This window comes from Pyxicephalus adspersus, chromosome 10 (assembly GCF_032062135.1).
Source record: "Pyxicephalus adspersus chromosome 10, UCB_Pads_2.0, whole genome shotgun sequence".
Lineage (NCBI taxonomy): Eukaryota > Metazoa > Chordata > Amphibia > Anura > Pyxicephalidae > Pyxicephalus > Pyxicephalus adspersus.
In genome coordinates, this window is record NC_092867.1 from 57,931,743 (window position 1) to 57,955,109 (window position 23,367).

General features: G+C 41.5%; 4 protein-coding genes across 9 annotated transcripts in view; 2 read left to right on the forward strand and 2 right to left on the reverse strand.

Moving 5' to 3' along the window:
• The window catches only part of LOC140338996 (gastrula zinc finger protein XlCGF66.1-like), a 231,153-nt gene that overhangs the window by 168,150 nt on the left and 39,636 nt on the right, over positions 1 to 23,367 (forward strand). The window lies entirely within an intron of this gene.
• The window catches only part of LOC140339011 (uncharacterized), a 98,700-nt gene that overhangs the window by 31,243 nt on the left and 44,090 nt on the right, over positions 1 to 23,367 (reverse strand). The window contains exon 1 of one of the 2 annotated variants that reach the window (XM_072423485.1): positions 7,419 to 7,490. The exons of the other annotated variant lie outside the window; for it this stretch is intronic. The gene's annotated coding sequence lies outside the window, so the exon portion shown is untranslated. Of the gene's footprint in view, positions 1 to 7,418; positions 7,491 to 23,367 lie in introns of those variants that run through there. 2 annotated transcript variants of the gene reach the window in all.
• Positions 1 to 23,367, forward strand: part of LOC140339060 (gastrula zinc finger protein XlCGF66.1-like) — a 32,571-nt gene that overhangs the window by 5,050 nt on the left and 4,154 nt on the right. The window lies entirely within an intron of this gene.
• LOC140339808 (uncharacterized) lies at positions 1,559 to 21,566 on the reverse strand. The gene is made up of 14 exons (XM_072424707.1): positions 21,413 to 21,566; positions 19,505 to 19,613; positions 19,081 to 19,263; positions 18,773 to 18,839; positions 18,585 to 18,679; positions 13,117 to 13,254; positions 12,817 to 13,008; positions 12,503 to 12,569; positions 12,296 to 12,393; positions 12,027 to 12,150; positions 10,426 to 11,367; positions 10,247 to 10,314; positions 5,825 to 6,022; positions 1,559 to 4,358 (listed from the first exon to the last, which is right to left on the reverse strand). Exons 2-14 carry the CDS (start codon positions 19,580 to 19,582, stop codon positions 1,959 to 1,961), a joined length of 4,650 nt encoding a protein of 1,549 aa, XP_072280808.1. The 5' UTR covers positions 19,583 to 19,613; positions 21,413 to 21,566; the 3' UTR covers positions 1,559 to 1,958.

Genomic DNA, 23,367 nt, shown 5'->3' on the forward strand with positions numbered 1-23,367 from the left:
AATAACCCCCCTACCTCGTACATTTCAGCACTCCAAAATAATCCCACTCTATCCATGGCTGCATTCACATACATTCCCTTTTCCATAAAAGAAAGCATGATCCCTCTCTCCATAAATAGCACCACCACCTGTCCAGTACATCACCCCAAATCAGATCCTTCAAACAATAAATGTATGTATGTATGTAGGTAATATATTAATGTTCATAGATCTGTTAGTGGCTTCTGATACAGTTGACCAAAAAATCTGGCTCCAGAAATACTGCAAAATTGAAGGATCAGTAATGCAGTGGAACCTTCAGAACACAGAGTATCCTTGGGATCCTTCTTGTCCACCCTTGTACCTCCTAAAGTATGCAGTGCCTCATACATGCTACTACTTATTAATCTCATCCAAAAACACAACCTGACAAACCTAATCTGCAAAACAGCCATATTTATTCTTCAGACCTGGCTCTAACCATAAACACTGCTAGAGCGGATGAAGGTCAACTGGCTGAAATTAAATGCTGACAAAACAAGTCATTGGAGGTTGTGTTAGGTGATGGGGAGCGAAACTTCAGAAATCAAATCTTTGCTATTGTGAATGCTGAAAAAAAGCACTTTACAAATGTTGTGAATATAATTCATCCACTTTTTGGTTGGACTCAAATGTATGATTCTCCCTTTGCCTGGGACTACAGGATGGTGTGTACAATTACACACATAGGTTTGTATTTACCCATTTGCTTTTTTTGTGTGCCATTGCAGAGGAGGTTAGGGTCAAGATGAAGTTTTCTTTCTCCCACACCTATGTGGGACATTACATTGTACTCTGAAGAACTGTGACATGGCCTTAAACTCTCCGAATTGCTGCGTGATATGTTGCCACTATATAATTACATGATAATAACAATAGGTGAGATTTCTGCTGAGTTTGGCCCAGTCAGTACACCAGCTGTTCCCATTACATTGCCGTCGGGTTCCAAGAGTTGAGGCTTTACTTCAGGACTGGAGACATTATGGGAATGCTACAAAATCACTACTATTACACACCCTTCACAAATCAATACTTCACAGGACCCCTTAATAATTGCTTGTGCCACATATGATATATCTCTAAAAAAAGATCTAAAGAAAGGAAAAAAATGGAGCCAAGGAAAGGTAAAATTAAATATTTACCTTCACTAGATAAAGTAAGCACAAAAACACAGACTTCTGTCTAAAAGGGTTTGCACAACAAGTGCCATAGGGGCTACAGGTTGCATACCAGGGGCCATGACACCTAATGACATGCTGAAAAAAGTGAGCCTTTGATACTCAACTTTTTTTTCTTCTAAATTAGCCATGACATCCAGTCGCAGTCATTGGTTTTCAACCATGCAAAAATAAAATTTAGCCCACTGAGCTGACACAACCAGTTGTGGCACCTCCAACAGAACAGCTGCATTGTGCCCAAAATGGATCGTCTTCTTGATTGGATCACAGTGTTCACCAGAACTATAAGGATGAATCTCCAAAGCTGTAAACTCAGGAAAAGTTTCCTAACCCTTCCAAGATTAAAAAACAAAAAAAGGAAATTTAAAAAAAGCAAGCATAACAACAGTTTAATGTACTTTGAGACCACTGCCATGCATGATGATGACATAATACAATACAAAACAAAAATAAACACTAAAAATGCCCCATTTACAGGCCCTTGAGGAGGAACATAATGCAGAAAGTGTCTGTATGTGATGGCTTTAAAGAACGTAATGGCGTTAGGTGGTAATGTCAACATGTAGGCGTGCAAAACAAACCAGGGACATATCTCTATCTAGTCTGCAGCTTCAATGTCCGAAATGTCACTTCTGGCAACAAACTGTTTGAAATAATTTGCATATATTGAAATAAAAAGTGGAAAGCCAGATGGCTCAGGGACTTTCCAAGGTCTGGTCATGTGATAGTGAAGTGCTTGGCTCCTTTGTTATACTGGACATCCTATACGCCATGCAGCTTCCTCAGGTGAGTCTTTTTATGTTTGGCAAGGGAGGACTTATCGCTGTAGCATTTGCCACACATGAGGCATGGGAATGGCTTTTCGCCGGTGTGAAGCCGCCGATGTATGACAAGAGCCGATTTGTCTGTAAAACATTTCCCACATTCGGTACAAACGTATGGCTTATCACCAGTATGTGATTTCTTATGCTTGGCGAGTGCTGATGTGTTGCTGTAGTTTTTCCCGCACTCAGGGCAGACATAAGGCCGTTCCCCTGTATGGAGACGCTCATGGATGATAAGCGTTGATTTGTCCCTGAAGTGCTTGCCACATTCACAGCACATGAACTCCTTCTCGCCTGTGTGGGTCTTCTGGTGGCGAAGCAGTGTCTTCTCATCACAGAAGCCCTTGCCACATTGTGGACAGATGGCTTGAGTCACACGGAGCTGGAGTTTCTGGTGTTTAACAAGGATGGTCTTGTCGCTGAAGCATTTGCCACATTCCGGGCAGGCATACGGTCTCACTCCTGAATGGATGCTCTGGTGGATGACCAGGGTTGACTTGTCTCTGAAGAGTTTTCCACAATCGGGGCAGGGTAGCATTTTGTCCCCTGTGTGTGTCCTCTCGTGTTTGATAAGGGAAGATCGATCACTGTAACTTTTCCCACAAAGCAAACAGGAATAGGGCTTCTCCCCTGTGTGACCCCTCTGATGGATACCCAGTGACATCTTGCTGCTAAAACGTTTTTTACACTCTGAGCACTCAAACTCCTTCTCACCTGTGTGGCACCTCTGGTGTTTGGCCAAGATCCCCTTCTCGGTAAAGCGCTTCCCACACTCAGTGCATACAAACGGTTTCTCATCTGTGTGGATCCGTCGGTGCCGTACCAGCTTCCCCTTCTCAGCAAAGCATTTTCCACAGTCAGAACACTCAAATGGTTTTTCCCCGGTGTGGCCTCTTTCGTGGATGATAAGCTGAGTTCTGCAGGGGAAAATCTTGCCACACTCCAAACACTCGAATGGTCTCTCGCCTGTGTGGCTCCTCTGATGCACGACCAATTGAGCGCTATTCATAAAACATTCTGAGCACAGTGGGCAATGGTAAGGCTTCTCACCTGTATGAGTACGCTGGTGTCTAATCAAGCTACCTTTCTCAGGAAAGCGCTTCCCACACTCTGAACACTCATAGGGCTTCTCCCCAGTGTGGCAACGCTGGTGTATGACCAGCTGGGCATTCCACATGAAACACTTCCCACACTCTGAACAGCGATAAGTCTTCTCCCTGTTGTGGGTTTTCTGGTGCTTTGTAAGTTTTGAGAAGTCACTGTATAACTTCCCACAGTCAAAACATATATATGAATTTCTATCGATGCCACTGTTCATGCATATGGGAGCTGAACTATAATTATTAGGGGCAACAACACTGCCCAACATCCGTCCCATTATTGGAGGTGTCCTTAGCTCCTTCAAGGAACTAGCTATACCATGGAGTTGCAAATTCTCGTAAATATCATTTATGGCATCTGTTCTGAGCTGAGTCATGAAAACAGAATTATTTGATTGACATTTTAATAGTGGTAATAAACCACTGCTGGTTTCAGCATTACTCAGGACCTGGTCTTCTTGAATCTCTGATTGACTAGTAGTAAGAATATTTATGTTGGAAGCATCTCCATCGTCGCAGGAACTGGGTTCCTCCTTGATCTGAATAGAATTATACTGTATGAGACCTGTAGGACTGGAAATTTCATTGGTTGGTAGACTTTCTTCCTCACATGGGAGGAGGGTCTCCTGAATACAGTTAGGTGTATGCTGATCATTATCTTGGTAGATAGAATTGTCAGTGTTGGGCAGATTATCTGTTTCATACTTATTGTGAACAGGTGTGTGATGTATGGGTGGTGTAATGTCCAAGTATGTGTCACGTTCTTCACATGGAAGGTCTGCCTTGCTTAAGTTGGGTTCCTCTTTATTATAAGGAGGCAAGGACTGCGTATGATGGATGTTGGATTTTAGGAGACATTCTCCAGGTTCCTCCTTTACAAGAGAATGTGTGGAAACCTCCAAACATTGGAGATCTATTTGACCTAACTGGGTTTCAGTGTTTAGTGATGGTGAAGTCTGTGCTGGTGTAAAGGTGGCCAAGTTTTGGAGATCTTCTCGTGACTGAGATGCCTTCTCTTTAAAACGAGTCAATCGGCACAACGTATAACCTATGAGTGGACAAATACATGCATCGTCCTTCTCTTCGCACAATGGTGGCTCCTCACTCACTCCACCTCCTTGTTCAGTCTGTGTTTCAGCCAGGTTACAAGACTCCACATGTCTCTTGCCACACACACAATCAAAATGCGACGTCAGTTGCGTGACCTTTCCCTGGTCGACTCTTGGTCTCCTCAGCATCTGAAAACAATCAAAATTAACTCATCTCATCTCTGTAAAGAGAAACAAAAGCTGTTGCTAACCATTTACCAACTTAAAATGTTATCCTAAAACTTCTAACATTTGACCACTGCCCTGCTCCTCCTCCAACACAGATGATGAACAGCTGATCCTCAGTCTATATGAAGGACCTAATACATGCTCTTTCTTTATTAGATGGCCCTTTGGCATAAGTGGCCCCAAGAACGGTAATTGTGTGATCAAGGGAGGGATAGAACCCCTTCCAAACATGCAGTAGTAAATACCTGATAGATTCTATTTCTTAATCACAACAAAAAAACATGTTTAGCCGGACCTGTTGCTTTTTTATTACCCTCCCAAGGTTGGCTTCGTCATGTGTGCAAAAATCTGCCCCCCACCCCATCCCCATTACAGTGGCTCTTACCTCCCAGGGCAGCAGCTCAGTTAGCTTGTTGTTGTCTGCTCGATGTCTTAGTTATTAGGGAGGAAGTGCAGGTCTTCTTCACTCTTATGCAATCCTATATAATGAGAGAGACACCAAGAGTTATCACCATATAACTGCTGCCACATTCCCAGGGACATCACGTGACCCTTCCAGCTTTTTGTCGTAGATTTTCCCTAGTGTTCTCTATAGGAAGGCATCTAATTCTAAGGCTCCAGAAAATTGCAGCATTGCTTAATCGTGCACCCAACCACTCCCATTCAGCTGTATGGGAACCGTCATGAACTGCTTTGAGTATTTGCATTGTGTTATGGTTCCTGGAAGCAACCTATTGCTTGTGACCAGGCATTGGTTTCTTTTCCTTCTCTCGATGTGCGCATGTGTAGCCCTGTTGTGTGATTTGCCACTCCGGGGGCATGACAGCAGTTCGCTGTCTGAAAGGGTCCTAAACTGGCCAAGTGATGCTTCTAAACTAAAGGGCCCATTTTAGACCGTGGTGGCAGCAGAAAAAAAATGTTAAAAACAAATGAAATAATGTTCATGCAACATGTTTTTTTTTCTGTTTATTATATATATATATATCCTAGATTGTAAGCTCTTCAGGGCAGGGTTCTCTCCTCCTGTGTCACTGTCTGTCATTTGCAACCCCTATTAATTGTACAGCGCTGCATAAAATGTTTGCACTATATAAATCCTGTTTAATAATAAATAATAATATTTATATTATATATATAAAATGACAACAGCCAATCAGAGAGGGGCAGCCATGAGAATAATATCTGTGATTGGCTGGCCATTGTTATTAATGAATAATCCGCACATTGTTCTACCCAGACATTGTCATCAATACCCACCAGCTGGATATCTCTCAATATAGGCAGCCATGAGGGCAAACCGGAAGCGTTTCAACCACTTCCGCCCGGAGTTCCTACATCGCTAAGATTTTTCCCTATTCCAACATGGCCGCCCGACGCTGTGAGCGTAGTGTGAGCACGTAGCTGGCTCTCTAGCTGGTTGTTGCTACGGTAACCGGCGACCATTTTGTAGTTGTCTCTGTCTTCAGAGCTAAGCTGTTTGTGCTCCCGTTGATGGACGGCCGTTCTTGGCATTCGGGCAGAGGGCTAACCTGGTTCTCCTCGGTCACAGAGCCGTAAGAGCTACATTTTGTCCTCAGCTGAATGTGACAGCTGAGTGTGGCGGCCATTTTGTTGTAGCCCACAGCCTAAGACAAACCCGCTGAGGTGAAGCCAGACTCCTGCTGATAGAAGTTCTACTTGTTTGTAGGGTTTTTATATTTTGTTCCCATGCATCAATGACATGATGAAAATGTGTGGAGGGCCAGCAAGGCTGACATTTTTAGACCAAATCACTGCATGAAAAGCAAATAAAGTAGGCAGCAGACTCAACCGCAACAAACTTCAAAATGATAGTGCTAATATACACAGACGGTGAATGTTGTGGTCCACAATTTTTAAAGGGTCCAATGTTTGCGTGCTTTTTGAAAATATTCCCTTTAAAGTGGAACTAAGCCCGTGCGACTCACCTGTGTTCTAGCACCTGGCACTGCCATCTTTCTTCCTTTCTTTCTCCTACAAATGATCTGGCCTCTTGATCGCCCATGTTAGGATGACGTAACTCCCACACAGGTCCACAAGAATTCATTCACCTGGAACCCGCAAGGGAAGCCAGGATTGTCAAGTTTTCTGCTATAATGCTTGGTTGTTCATGCAAACCTAAAATTAGAACTTTCCTTTTAAGGCATTAAAATGGCTGGCAGGCCCATCAAACAGCTGCCAAATAATTGTCAGTGGAGGGGGGAAGGGATCACTGGTACTCTGCTTTATGATTGGTGCACAGGTTGGACAAATAAATAAAAGGGCAGAACTGATAGCTGTGTGGTGGGGCAACAAAGGCAGAGTCTATGGTTGATTGTGTAGAAGTAGAGTCTGGGGCACAACCGGGGCCAACGGATGATTGGGACAGTGGCCAAAGCTACTTACTAGGTACCTTAATGGCCACTTTTAGCCATGTATAATGTGATGGAACTTCAGCTACACGTCCATCCTAGTTGTCAGATGAATAATTCTTTAAGCAATATGGAAGAGCTGCTACTGTTCTGTAGAACCCACTAAAGGATGAAGCCATATAAGCAATTTAAAGTACAACACCATAATATTTCACAAACATCAATGGGGAACAAGTTTAGGATATTGAACCAGCAAGAATTTTCCACACATTGGACAAGAGTATGATGCCTCTTCTGTGCACTTTTGGCAGGAAACTGTTGTGGAATATCACACAATATTTCCACACCCACGGCAGAAATGTTGTTACAGTGTAGGTGTTAAATATTAGTTCTGGAGATCAGAGCAGAATCAGTTTGGTGTCACTTGCTGTTTGGTTTCACCTACAGTCCCATCTAACTGATGATAGTGAGGGCTCTCCTGATCATCCTATGTGGCATCCCGGGAATACAGAGGATGAGGACATCTCTCTGATGGGTTCCCATTACTAGATCTATCTCTAGGAAACACACACACTGACTGAATACATTGTTTATCAGATGATAGGGGGTCTAGGTGTACTGCTCTCTCCTTTACAATAAAGTCTCCTCTTACCTGGTGATGTGAGGGTCTGGTGGTCCTCCATCATGACGTCCTTGTAGAGGTCCTTGTGTCCTTCTAAATACTCCCCTTCCTCCATGGAGAAATAGACAGTGACATCCTGACACCTTATAGGAACCTGACACACACAATGATACAGTCACCATCCAGACATATCTCATAATAATCTCCCAGAATTCCCGCCACCGCTCACCTCTCCCATCAGAAACTTCCTGATCTTCTGGGTGGCTTCTAGAACATTTCTATTGGTTCTCCCAGGTGCACAAAGTAAAACGTTTATTTGAAATTTGGTGAATGCCTGTCAAGTTATATTGGCGTAAACTTTAATTTCATGCACCCTTTCTAAGTCTTGGACTGTTTTGTGAAAACTTTCTCAAAGCAGAAACAGAAATTTATTCATAAACAAGTCCCAGAAACGTTGACTGTATTTAACCTTTAGTCCCACCAAGGCCTGGAACTGATGCCGAACTTTTGGCAAGTATTGCAGACTTAGGAACACTATCCCTATTTAATGCATGACTAAACCTAAAAGCAGGCAGATTCTTAAATGCAGAAGGGACGGGCCTATGTGTCTTCTGTAATAAAACAAACTCACCTACCTGTTTACAATTATTTACTAAACTCACCTTCACCACCATCATAACCTACTCCTCTTCAGGTGCTGGTTCTCCAGCCATCTTGAATGGCTAGGCTGCAGTGCCATGCTTCTTGCATGTATGCACAGGAGTTCAGTCATTCCTAGCAGCCAGCTATGCCAGGATTGTATAGTGAGATGCGCATGCTCAGCTCAATGTACAGGACTGAACAGGCAGTCTAGTTTGTTTTATTGTTTGTGCAAGAGACATCACTTGTCCCTTCTGTAATAAACAACCTGCCTGCTCACATTTTTTTAATAAATTAGGTTTAGTTCCGCTTTTACCCTTTTCTGGTGACTAAATTTATATTAAAAGAACCCCCTTCTCTTTTCATTTGTTCTTGTATAAACTGAAAAGAAAGGGACTTTGTACTATATTTTCAGAATATGCTCAACTTAAATATATTCTCCACATATGTGCCAATAAAGCCTAAGCTTTGATTTTGGAATATCACCTCAAAGCATTTGTTGAAGATAAAATTTGAATTTGACTTGAAAAAAGCAGCAATATGTGTTCATGTGACCCAAGAATTTACCTTACCCCGGAGGTCATGGATTTCAACTCTTTTCTCAACTTTAAGTCAACCAAAAACGTAGTTTTGGTAACCATTTTCCACCTGTAGATGTGGTAATTTCCTATTCAAGCTGCAGCATACTAAGATACCCATGACATCCACCACCGCTGACTAAACTCAGTTGGGGTCTGTCATAAGTCTAAGCAGTGTGAAAAAGGAAATTTAGTGATGCATTAATATTAACAGTTACTCATTTAGTCACTTGCCTACCCTGCCTTAGAAATACAATGAACAAAACTATTCTGCTCAAGCTGTAGTCTAGATGTCATGCCGTCTTGGTTGTACAGTTGGATATTTGTTTCAGGATGTATCTGGTCTATAAACCTGCCAGTTGGATAAATTGATCTATATTTAGGCTGTCTCACGTCTATAGACCAGCAGTCCTTGGTGTACAGTTGGATAAATGGTTCTATATTTAGGATGTGTCTGGTCTATAAACCAAAGGCTCTGGGTGTACATTTGGATAAATGGCCCTATATTAGGATGTATCTGGTCTATACACCAGTTTTCTTTCCTAGTGGTTTTAGAAATCATTTTTACAAAGCAAAATAATTTTAGTACAAATCCAAATCACCTGAGATTGTTTTTTCTTTTTAGAATTTTATTTTTATAAAGAAAAAAGTAAAAAATAAAAGGGAGCATGTGTGTATATAATACAGTTTTTATTTTTCTTGAACGTAAGAAGTCACTGTAAATAAATACTATCGATGCTAGAGTAAGAACGATCCCCAAAACACCCAAATTACCAAAACCAAAGCAGGAATCAACCCCACCCTCCCACCCTGCAAGTCTGTACAAGTTGCTTCTCGAATATGTTGAGCCATCAGAATCGCGAATAAACAAACGTTCGACTGTTGAGAGAAGAGGAGACATATTCTTACTACCTACAGTTAGAAGACACCAAACTACCCGAGAGAGAAGCTTAGCAGAAATGTAGAATTTATGGTTTTCCGTTAAATGGCAGAATTATGAAAGCCAGGGTCAAGAAAATGTTTATTTTAAAGAAAAGAAAAATGGTATTAAAACAAAACAATAGAAAAAAAGCAAGGGGAAAGGAAGATAAAAATAACAAACAAAACAAAAACAACATACTGTATACATTATGAAACTTTTTTAACCTGCTGTCTGGTTGACCTGCTAAATCAGGGACTCAAACAGCTCAAAAACAAAAATATTGCTTGTGTATAATTTTCTTTTAGATAACAAAACTAACACACTGCACCTGGTACAGTGTTAATTATATGGTTGCTTTACTAACAATACAATAATGTGTTTTTTTTTTTTGTTTAAAAAAAGATGGTAAGCTGACCACTATTTCTTTTTTTATTTAGAATTATGGTGGTATATAAAAATATTTATTACTAATATACTTAACCGTTTCTCACATGTTGACTTGTGTCTATAACCTATGATCCTCAATGAATGAAAACAAAAATTAAAATAAAATAAATTGCACTTTAAAGATTTTGTCCAGATCGACTATATTTTGTAAAATATGTGTGTATCTTATAAGAGGGGGGGGGGAGGTGTTGAAGGTTCCCATAAGATATTAGGTTTAGTTGGAATTAAATGTGGATCTCAATTATTAGAAATAGGGTGCTGCAGGCCAATACAGTATAACTATGCACGGATCTTGCAGACAGGTCTAGTTTTCCGAACAGATTATGGCAGCGCTGCTTCGCTGTTGACATGAAGGTTGATAATGTGATATTGCGTTAGTATGGCATGAGATTCTAGGTGTTCTATCGCTCAGTGACGCTAAAGCGCCATACCCGCTGTGATTGGCCTCAACTGACGGGGGCAACTTTTGGCTTGTGAATTTTGCGGTGGATAATGAGGCCTGGCCTCTGGGCAAAACATTTGCCGCACTCAGGGCACATGTACGGCTTCTCCCCCCGGTGAAGGATCTGGTGGTTAGTAAGGTGAGACTTGCGGCCGAAGCAACGGCCGCACTCCTGGCACAGGAACGGTTTTTCACCTGTGTGGATAATCTGATGCTTTGCCATGTGCGATTTCCGGGAAAAACATTTTCCGCAAATAGGGCAAGGGAAAGGCTTCTCGCCTGAGTGGATCCTCTCGTGCTTAGCACGCCCCGATTTGTCTGTAAAGCATTTCCCGCACTTGGAGCATGGGAAAGGTTTCTCACCAGTGTGGATTCTTTCGTGTTTTATGAGGTCGGCTTTGTACGTGAAACCCTTCCCGCATGAGCAGCACTGGTATGGCCTCTCGGTTAAATGAATTCTCACGTGCTTCATCAAGCCAGAGTTGTCCGTGAAACATTTGCCACACTCTGAGCAAATGAAGGGCTTCTCCCCCGTGTGAGAGCGCTCATGCTTGATCAGATAGGACTTGTGTGGGAAAAATTTGCCACATTCGCAGCACTGGAATCTCTTCTCATCAACAGGAGTCTTTCGCCGACGGACAGCTTTGGGCTGTGGCTTTGGCTGTTGTGTCCTTTTCTGTCTGGTTTTTGGCTTTTGGACATAAAACCCATCAAATCCCGGATTCAGGACTATGTTCCCCACAGTGTGAGTAATAATTTCAGGGGACGATCCCCCAGTGTTGGAGAGATCGAGGGCTTTTTCTGTGCACTGCTCTGGGTCTATATCAATGGTGACAGGGTCTTCTTCCTCTTCCTCATCTTCTTCTGGAGAATCCTGCACTACCTCATTCTCTTCCACGTCGCAGGATAAGATGAGACAACCCTCCGAGGTCCGACGAATACGACGACCATCTAGTAGACAAAGATTAAACAAACAAAGAAAACAGGGTCAGTTCTGTTTGATTCAATGAAACTTCCTTTGAGTGGGGAGCTCTTATCAATGTTTTTGTAGGTTGTTCACATATATATGTTCAACCTCTAAAACATGTCAAATGCTATTTCAGAAAACAATCTAGTGATAAAAGTGTTCTTCCTATAACATTAGAACTCCCCAGGTGACCTTGAAAAGCCTGTGTTTTTGGCTTCAGACAGGCAGCCCTGAGGCCACAGTTGGATCTGCGGTTTGGTTAGTAGTTACTTTTCTCTGAGAAATGTTGACTCTTACATTGCTAAAGCTTAATGCAGGTATACACATTTTACAATGCAATCGAGTCACAGTCCCAGACACAGCTCTCAGTTTATTAGTGTGCAGGTCAGTGGGAAGAATCTCACTCTTACAGATAGCCAAATGTTCATTGGTGTCACCTAAACTGACCTAAAGGGTACAAATTGCTTATTGCTCAAGGAACCCCTAGCAACCCCTGAAGGAACCTCCAGTTCAACACATCTAATTGCTCAAACACACAGGCACGACTTCCTAAATAGTTTTCTTTTGACAGCAGCAGCCAAAATTTCATATTGGTCCAGAGATGGGAACAATATTTGCAACTTTTCTTTTGCTCATCGCTCACCTATGCCGATATCTGCTGGATAATCTTCCTCTTTGATTGTCACATGAATGACATCATCGTCAGCCCCTTGCTCCTCCTTCTTCTCTTGTTTGACAAAAATCTTAAAATCCCCTACATGTTCGTCCTGTAGATTTTAGAAAATAAAAGGTGAAAAAACAACTTAAGGTCTGAAAAAAAAAAAAGAAGACTACTAACACCTTTACGATACAGTTACCAATACTAAGCGTGTTACCAGCAGGTACTGCAATAGGACTTGGTGATAACCCTACCTGGTAAAACCGTGTGACGCTGTGCCGATCCTCTATACAGTCCCTGGAATAGTGAGGATTGGGAGACCCCTCTCGAGAAACCAAGTTACTGGATCCATCTGTGGGAAACACGCGCACTGACTGAAATCATTGTCTCTATGTGTTTATCCAATGATGGCGGATCCAAGTGGACCCTGCGTATTGCTCTCTCAAAAAGTGCCTACTTACCTGAACATGATACAGAGTGGTGATCCTGGATTACCTCTTCTTTGTAGTCATCTTCTGACCCCCAAACCTGTTTAGAAGAAGACATACTGGTGTGTTTTTTTGCTTTGTATTTTGTAAACTGGCTCCTTAGAGTATCCTTTCATACACAGAGCTGGGATTGGATATGGCTTGTCGTTTGTGCTGGACACCAGATTCACTTGTTCCTCAACCTACTGGCTTACAACCTCTAATCTCCAGAATGGAGGCCTCCCTATGTTCCGATATCAGTCATTTACAGTTTAGCAAAGTAGCCCCATAATTCCAGCACCACTCACCTCTCCAGATAGCAGCGCAATGATTTTGTGGGTGACTTCTAGAATTTTCTGTTCCTTATTGTTCTTCTGTACCAAGGAGAGCGGGGAAGGCACAGTGTCTGGGCTCTGGCTCCTGCTCCATACTCCTGAAGCTTGGCTGCAGTTTCTGGATGTCAGAAGCTCTCCTGAGGACTTCTTCACAATTAAACAATCCTGCAACAAAAATCAAGAAAAATAAAAAACATACAATAAATGAAGAAAGGTGAGTTTTATTATGAGAAGTAGGTGTAATGTCATGTGACGTCCCAGAATCCTCCTCACCTCTCCTGTCAGCAGGTAGATGATCTCCAATGTGAGGTTTAAAATCTTCTCGGTCATCTCATCCTTTTCCTCGATCACATGACTCTTCTCCCGGTTCCCTCTTTTCGGAAGAGTCAGATCGATGCATTCCATTTCGTCCTGGAAGAAGACGACACATTTGCTGGTTTAGAAATTGCAGCCACTATATGGATAAAAGGACATTAAGGGGACGTTGTTTTATTCTACAGTTGTGCAAGTGAGACCTTGTATTTGTATGGCACAGATCATCATTATCAGCACAGTATACATGTGAAAATAAATTCCTCCGCAATGAGGAATCCCCACCCCCTCCTATCTTTATGCTCTATGCTCCTGTGAGGAGGAATCTTTATAATGGTGGACAGAGGTTTGAAGTCTATTAAGAGATAAAGGGGAACTCCACCCAAATGTATTTAATTTAGTTCTGGATAGACTGGGGAAGGATCAGACCCCCTATTAGGTATATAGATGTAAAATCCACCAATAAAATCCATAAAGTTCATGTTCTGTTCCCACTATATTAGATGTGCAAGCAGGAAATAATTCCCCAAAGCATTATCAGACAAATATCTGACATTGGAGCCCAGTGTCTTCTATATGGGGGTTGAAATGGAGAATAATTGTTTATTGCAGACAGGTCACATGACTAAACACAAAATTGGACAATTATGTTTAAAACAGGGCCACCTTCCAAGACTGCCCCAAAGATATATTACCCCCATTAGCTGCTCCTTCCCGCTGTGTGCATGTGTCTAATTAGAGTGTGAGCTCCTGTATCCAGGCCACACACACATAATAATAGAATGTGGTATATGGTGTGTCACTGGTATGTGTCCCCATTCAGGTGAAGGTGAGAGCACACAGAAGGAGGTGACTGCCTACTGTGCAAGCTTGACAATTCACAAAAGTTATAACAAAAATCCTACACGACATGCTTTCCCCCCTACAAATTGTTACCAGAATACCTGCAGCCTCCTCTCTGCTTCTACCCCAGCCAACAGCCGGAACCCTTCACCCCAGAACTACTGCTTCCGGTCGCCCGGCTGGAGCGCAGTGACTGGAAGCAAATACGGCTGGAACGCAGATACCCGGATGCGCGCGGCTAAGAATTGCGGGCGGAAGTGGCAAGCAGCCATGACAAGTACGGGCAGCTAAGGCGGGAGATTCCTCGGTCTAGAGCAGTAAACTCCTCCCAGAGGGTGGAGACCACCTCCTTCTAAAGCGCGAAAACGGCTCCCAGATGAAACAGACTCCGCCCAGCCCATCCAACCAGAGCGCTTCAGTCACCTCAGAGAGGACGCCGAGTGACAGGAAAGTGACAGACCGGAGATATGGAGAACATGGAGGATGGGCATGACAGGCTGAGCCTGCAGAAATACTACGGGTACAATGTAGAAAACTGTTTATATAAGTAAAACAAACAAAATTATATATAGTCTGATCATCAATAGATATGAGAACAGACCCTGGGCTTTATGAAACTACTGCTTTGCAGACACAAGGCCATCTATAGATACCGTCAGCCCCCTTATAACAGTGTTGGAAGCTAAAGAGAAGGTCCACATAAAATATCTGTCCCCTCCCCCCCCAAAACAGAAATAATTCAACAAGAAATAAAGAGAGACCTTAATACATCACACTAACAAAACATAAACAGGTTGATAAATGCTACAAACGTTACAATTTTGGCACATGTATGTTTTTTGTTAACAGCTCATCTATATGGAACAGATTCTGCGTGGTCCATTGTGCTCACATCGGAGTCACATGACCTTCTTCGTGTGGCATAGAACTTTCCAGTGCATAGTATGATAATATGACTTTGAAGTCAAGGTTTTGTCTATTTCAGAGGTGCCCAACAGGTGGATCGCGATCGCATATCAAATGGAAATGACTGAAGAAGTGGTGATGGTAGATAATCAATGTATTTTTTTCCAGCATAGGCATATTAACCACCTGAGCGTTACACTTACCGTATTTTTTGCCGTATAAGACGCACTTTTTCTTCCCCAAAACTGCGTCCTATACGACAAATGTGTTATAAAATAATATACTCACCCGATACCCGATCCTGCGTGTGTCTCTGCATGCAGCGTCTGTCTCTTCTCTTCTCTGCTCTCTGGCAGCGCGTGTCTTCTACTGGCTGCAGTGAAAGAGGCCGGCACAGCGCCACCTGCTGTTCCCTGTCCTAACTGCCGTTCAGTGAAAAAAAAGCACAGAGTGATCAGAAGGGAAATTTGAATGACAGAGTGATCAGAAAGGGAGTTTGAATGACACAGAGTGATCAGAAAGAGAATTTGAAAGGCACAGAGTCATCAGAAAGGGAATTTGAATGGCACATGAGTGATCGGAAGGGGAATACCGGTATGAATGGCACATGAGTGATCAGAAGGGGAATAATCTTTCAGAATCTTTTTTTTCTAGATTTTCCTCCTTTAAAATTAGGTGCCTCTTATATTCCCGAGCGTCTTATACGGCGGAAAATACGGTAAATGGTTTTTCTCCTGTGTGGATTCTCTGGTGTTCCACCAGAACTGGTTTCAGTGTGAAGGACTTCCCACATTCAAGGCAGGAAAAGGGCTTGATGCCTGTGTGGACTCTTTTGTGTTCAGCTGGTGAGACTTTTGTGTAAAGCTTTTCTTACAAATGTCACAGGAATATGGCTTCTCACCAGTGTGGATGATCTGGTGTTCTACCAGGTGGGACTTTTGACTAAAACATTTCCCACACAAAGAGCATGGGTTTCTCTCCAGTGTGGGTTCGTTGGTGTCTCATTACATCTGATGTCTTAGTGAAACTTTTTCCACACTCTGAACATGGAAATGGCTTCTCACCCCTATGGGTCTTCTCACAACTGACAAGAATGGATTTTCGTGAGAACTTCATCCCGCACTCTGCACATGCGAAAGGCTTTTCTCCTGTGTGAGTCCGCTGGTGCATGATACACCTGACATTCTGGGTGAAAAGTTTTCCACAAAACTCACAAAAATATTCTCTGCTGCATCTAATGGGTGGTTTCCTAGAGGTATGTCCATCAAAGGTGACCTTAAAACCCTTTACAGGTTGATTAGAAGTCAGATGATCTGTCTCAATTCTGACCTCCAAGATAGACAGCTGCGATAATGTGAATTTCACTTGGAGATTTTTGTTTGATTCTCTGTTCTACATCCAATTCTGGTAATGCCCTTGTACACCCCTCCATGCTGTGCCTCATTTGACCATCTAGGGGGAATTCACTAAATACGTGTAAATGCTTATATACCAGGCAAGGAAGGGTATGCATTACTTAGACACCATTGTTAAGGTCTAAAACGGGCGGGTCGGGGGTAAGGGAAAAATGGTCCAATAATTTGAGCAGTAACAATCTAAAAAAAAAATAAATTGAGGGTTTACTACTAACCTCTTCTAATATCTGTTGGGATCTTGTCCTTCAAACATGGCTGATTGACCATCGAATACATTTCCTCTTCATCTACATTCTCGACTTTAATAACGACCAGGTAATTGGCCTAGACGGCGCACAAAACAACATGCGATTGAATGATGTCCGTGTCGCACCCAGTCCCACCATCAGTTGATATGTTTAAAAGGACAAAAAGCAAGCCTTCAATATATTTAAATTTAGACCTGCTTATCAAGACCTGATTGAGAGTTCCCACATACACCTGTGACGTTATAAGAAGAATAAATGCGCTCCTTAAGCAGAAATTATTTAAATTTGGTTAATACAATCGCTGTGGAAAAAAGGAGCAAGAAAGAACAATGTTGCCTGAAATGAGAAACCTGAAATTTAAGCACCATTTGATGCTTCATCCAGTTTGGTAGGAACGAGCTAGTCTTGTTTTGATTTTAGGCCTCAACAAGTCACCTGTCAATGTATCCGTTAGTGCTATGCTCCTCTCCAATCAACATCTGCAACAATGTTCACTGAGGTCCTTGGATGCCTTACGACAAAGAAATGCTTTCAATCCATCAGAAGGAATGTTCCTCCCACTGACCAGCCTGTCTTAAATCCTTGTCGGGGTAGCCACAAACTCACCATAAATCTTAAAGCTCATAATATTTTCTCTTGGAATTGACATACCAAATAATTTATTAACGTCTGGCCTTGCTTGTTGAGTTTGGTGGAACACTTTTTTTTTGTCTATTAGGAAGACAACATTCTGTTTTACTCCTAGGGAAGGTCACCACACAGTAATTTAAAAGAAGATTCTTCTGAAGACTAGCTACCCATTTTTCTTGTTTTTCTGTGTATCTCCAATGGAAATAACAAATCTTGAATGGTTATGTAATTTGCAGAAGAAGTGTCATGGTGCACAAAGTTAATAAATATTTACATGCTTTCCAAGCTTTTTTTTCTTTGACAGCAGGTTTACAGATGTTGGTACATGGAATCCAACTGTGCAGAGTTCTCCAGATTAAATAAAATCCTTCCACCCCCTGTGTTTAGGTGTCATAATTACTTTGAGAAGTGGGTTTCATCTCACTGCAGAAATGTACAGGTTATCAAAGATCCGGCAAATGACACAAAAAAAAAGAGCTAAATTTACGGTTTGATAAACCATCTTCAGAAAATGGTAGTCCATCAACAATGGTCAAGAGGACATTGGAATGCTTCCAATCCAACATCCACAATTCAAGTTCCCAACCTAATGCAACTGATTTTGTAGTTTTTCACAATTAAGAAGATCTGATTTATTCACGGAAATACCGTATATATTTCAGATATCCTTGTGCAGGTCTTTTGATACAATAGATATGACGGAATGTTGTCGACTAAAAAGCAGCCACATACAAGCAGCTTTTAATACCATATTAACAGGCTGGTGTTGTAAGTCTAATTTCTAAACTTGGTTGGAAGTTTTCAGGTATTGTATAATAATATGGATTTAGAGGAGAAAGAAATTAAATATTATAAGGAAATGAAAGAAAAGAAGGAATAGAAAGATGGACTGATCTATGATGGAAATGTTTAGTAACACAAAAAAAAAAAAGACTATTGATTCTTCAGGTAGCCATCCTGGGGGGTTCTAAACATTCTGTTATGTGCAAAAGCCCTTGTCACTTGTAAGCCAATGCTAAACTTGCCCATTGGTTTCACCAACTGTGACGTCTAAGCTCGATCACAGAAGAAAAACAAATAATAACAAAACAAAAAAACACACAACCCGGCACAGTGAGAGCCTAGTAAATTGAGAGTGTCCCAATCTAATGCAGAGAACCTCTTTATGAAGACTTTTTTTCACATAGTTCTACAATGCACCACTTTTGAGAGCCGGGTCGCCATTGGATTGCCAACTTTTGCAATGTGGACTTTTTGAAGTGAACAGGAGAGAACGAATAGAATTTAAAGTCTAGGCCATCTCAAACTCACCTTTGACACATAATACACAGTCTTAAATGTTTAATTCCTGACCATTCCATTGCCAACCAATGAGTCATACACTTACCTCGTAATCTTCTGAGGCATTCTGATCATCCTCTGCATCCTGGGGATCAGGGGATCCGGGACATCTCTCTGGTGTATTTCTGTTGCTGGATCCATCTGTAGAGAAACCACACACCAACTGAATATGGAGTTTAACAGATGATGGCGGATCTATACTGCTCTTTCCTTTATAATAAAGTTTCCTCTTACCCGGTGATGAAAGGGGCTCATGGACTTCCATAACTTCATCTCGGTCGTCATTTACACATTCCAACTCCTGTAGGATGAAAAAAGGGACATCTTCAACACCTTATATAGGACAAAAAAGAAAGCTTTTGAGCCTGGTTTACTAAAAATGTATAGAGAATAAAAAAAACATATCTTCTAATGCTTTTGACAAGATGTCTGAGGTGAACACAGACTCCCTTCAGCAAATCAGATACCAGGATATACCAAATATATAATCTACCAAATAAAAAAAAAAATTATTGGCAACGCAACAATCCAGCAAAGCTCACCTCTCCTGTCAGCAGCTCGATGATCTTATTGGCAAGCTTCAAGATCTGGTAATCATTTTTAGTTTTGTGAAAGGGAATGTGAGGCTTCTTGGTGCTATGGGCCCGGCTTGTTCCTGCAGACACCCCAGGACGACTGCTGGGAGTCACACAGTCGCCAGATGATTTCTTCACAACAACGCAATCCTGTAAATAAAACATGAAATGCACTGTGAGATTGTGTTCTACGAATCAATGCATTCATCCACTGTCACAGAACTCAGATACAAGAATGTAATAGATGTGATGGGATGAAACACTATAATAGCAGCTACACCAAAAAGGAGGGCAGTCAGGTTATAGCTTACGGCTTGAGGTCTCTCCAATCAGTCGTATGATTTATTACTAGATAATAAAATAGAATGTGACCTCCGAGAATCCTCCTCACCTCTCCAGTCAGCAGGTAGATGATCTCCAGGGTGATGTTTAGTATCCTCTCAGACATTTCACTCTTTCCCTTCTCCATTTTTAAAGCACTGGTCCGGAAGGAATTCCTGCTGGAGAACATATTGCATATTCTATTCTGGAATAAATATAGACAAGACTGAATCCTGTACATACAATTTAGCATCAGCAACCAAAAAAATGCAAATGATTGTGGAGAATACTATGTAAAAATAGCTTAGTGAATGTGTAGGAGCCACAACCCACACCTCAATGTTAATGTTTGCAATATGCTAGTAGGTGCAAGTGGCACCAAGCAATAAAACATTACCTAAAATGTATTGCCACGACAGGGAACCAGGGCCATGGTACTAAAAAGTTCTCCAGATAAAGACCTACAAACTACCAAACGACTTTAGCATCAAACAGAATGAGGCATAATAATTACTCGTATGTACAGCAGCGATGGAACAGTTGTACCAACAAGCAATAAATAAAATCATTTCACCTTAGTTATGCAATTTAAAATGCACTTTTTACTACAAAGCAACGTCCACATATGTCTTCACACCTTTCCCACTTCATGCAAAAACAAAACGGTAAAGAAAAAAAAAGGTGTTAGCAGTTCTTCCTGTTCTGAATAAAATGAAATACTAATAGAGAATTTTTTGTGGAAACTCATAATGGGCACAACAGGTGTACAAACACGGGAACTCCAAAACAGAGATCATACCCAACAAGGCCACCAAGGGGCGTGAAGAGATTGTCAGAGATTTTACCTCTAGAATACAAATCTTGGGAGGACCAACCCCATTACAATGTAATCTACTCCACAACTGGATGAGGAACCAAAGTTCTCCATATACAAATTTTCTGATACAAAACATCTGGGACCTTCCAGCTTATACATGGGCGGGTTGGAGTCATCTGGATGTTGTGGAACCCAATTTACAGAAAGGTTTATGTTTCAACATTTTTCAAAATGTACTGGGGCCAGACAACCAACACCTTGAGGTGTCTCACAATTGCGGTCTCCAAATACCATAACAAATGGACATTAAATCCCAAGTCTAGCTTTGTCAATAAGCCCTAAACGATGGTGGTTCTTCTGTCATGCCGAGATACCAGCATACACGAAATAGTTGCCACCACCGAAGACCAGAATGGAGAATACGAGAAATAAACAATAGCCAGTTTTTCAGAAGACAATCAATATGGAAGCTCCTGGCCTGCTGCGTCCAATGCTGTGCTTCTTGGGGTAACCCCGGGGACACAGCACACCCCAGGTGGTGGTAAATGGCATACCGCAATGGCTGCACCTAACCCTGCGAGAACCCAACACACTTCTGTCTGATGGCGAGATATGATTGCCATTAACATCCAACACTCCTTGGGCATCTGTATAAAAGTGATGAAAGAGATAAATCCCAGCATGTTCAAATCATAAATACATCTATTCTATATAAAAATAGAAAACAAATACATAGAGCTAAAACATGATGTGACCACACAAAGCCAGATCCCGATACGATTCCTGCTCGTCACTGGAGAACTTTTTCTATCTACTTGGGAAGACCTCCCTGATTTGTCCAACCTGAGAACTGCGACAAGTTCTGAGTGTCCCCATCTACGAGCTGCGGAATTCACCTGTAGAAAGCTATCAGAGCGTCTGGAGGACAGTTCACCAAATTTCATCAATATGCAAACGGATTCGCTGGTTACTGGTAATCATTGTGTGGCTATCAGGAAATTGGGGGAACGCTGCCAAGAAAAGCGCTCACCCCTGCTATCAATCTCGAACAGTCATTGGATCGTCTATGGGCAGCCTTATAGCAGATCTGACGATGACCCTGAGATCTGGGCAGAAAACACCAAAGGGCTGCTCATACACAACTCTCATATAACCTATTACCTGGTGGATTCAGCTCAGCCCTGCAGCGGTAATTTGAGGTCGTTTTGCGGTCCTGCAGCCGCCGGGAATTCCCCCGCACGTTTATCCGGGGAGGGGAGACGGCCGGACGGTCTTTTCCCTGTTCATGAAATCCAGGGCTCCAACAAAATGGCCGCCGCTGTTGGGTTACATAGGACTGCCTATTAGGCAGGCACTGCCTGTGCTACTGAGCATGCGCAGTGACGTCATATGCGCCTCCCCTATTCAAGTCCTCCTCTCACATAGGGGGCGCTATCACAGCACGCTCCGGACCTAGCTGCCCAAAAATTTGAAATGAAAGCCAGGCAACACCGGGATAACCCCTGGGGTCCAGTCTGTGGCATCTCAAATCCTAGTATAAATTTAAAGATATAAACTTTATTATCTGTAGTACCAGTAGGCCGTGGAGTCCTAAAATTGTTGGGATACATTATGCACCCTTGTAGCTACTCAAACCCCTTGACAGCATGATAGTATACTAAATCTATCATCTAAAGCCGCATGTCAAAAATAGCTTCCCTTTGGCACGGGCTGTGTCTACCCCAATTTCTTTAGTACAATCTTGAAAAGTTTAGGGTACACAGAGGACCCCTGTGACTCCCCTCACCCCAATTTATATTGCTTTGGGAGCAACATATCATGGTATAATGACACTCAGTGGGACTTTTAAGGAATCTATTTTATCCGTACACCTGTTTGTTACACAACACAATTACCACTACACGTATAAAATTCATATGAATTTATAAATAACATAAGAAGAAGAAGGTGAATCTCCCCAGTATTGACACAGACAATGGCTCTTTCACCACTCCATCCCAACCTAAACATGTTTTAGCTATATATAGGTTAATAAAATTACAACAGTATTTTACTCTTTAATTACATACACAGGTGTATAATGAAATAAATAAAGTCCTTAATAATAATAAATTATTTGTATATATTACTGTAATGAATAAAGAATAATATATATATTTGCGTACATAGGTCAGGCATAAGCCTAAAATAACCCAATCATTTAATTGTTTTTATTTAATATATACATCATTTGTATATATTAATGACAATATTCGTAATAACTATCATGTCATATACAATAAAGACTTATTACAATAGAAAAAGAATACCAAATATAGAAAACAGTTATAATAACAAGGAAGGCTTATAATTAAAAGTGTCCATGAAATTGTAAATATTATTGTGCATTGGTTTATTATTATGATGTGTGAATTAGGCATATAATAAAAACAATAAAATAAATAATAAAAACAACAACAAAAACATAATAATAAAAACAAATAGTAAAAAAAAACATAATATATGTGCTTGTATCTTAATTATCCATTACAACCCATATAAGTAGAGCAATATTAGATTAGTTTAGTAACTACATGCATATAACAATAAAATGTTTGCAAAATAATGTTTGTAAATAATGATGACCAGACATGAACATATAAGTTGAGCATTGCTCCCCCCCCCAACATGGAACTTCCTGTATTTGCATTCCAGGAGACATTTCCTGCCTGTGCGTTGCAGAGACAGGAAGTCACGTGACCGATCCAGAGTCAGCTTCTGGGTGAGAGTTGAATTGTGAGGGGGTAAAGACGACATCAATGTTACTGGCAGCAGGTAACTATTTATTGTATGATTGTTCCAATTTTGAATCAATGAATAAAATAAATAACGTTGTGTGAAATATGCCAGGGCTGTTGGGGATTCAGAGGATCATTTATTATAAAACAGAATAGTGGGGGACACTGTCACAGTATGTTGTATGTATTGTAGACCACCAATATCTAGATATTACAGTGCAGAACGTGGAGAGGGCCATCATAGTCCCTTATCATTTAGAAATAGGAAGTCCAGTTTTTATCATTCTGCAAGGGGATGGCTAGGAAACTCTGATTTGCTGCCCATAATCTTCAAGCAGG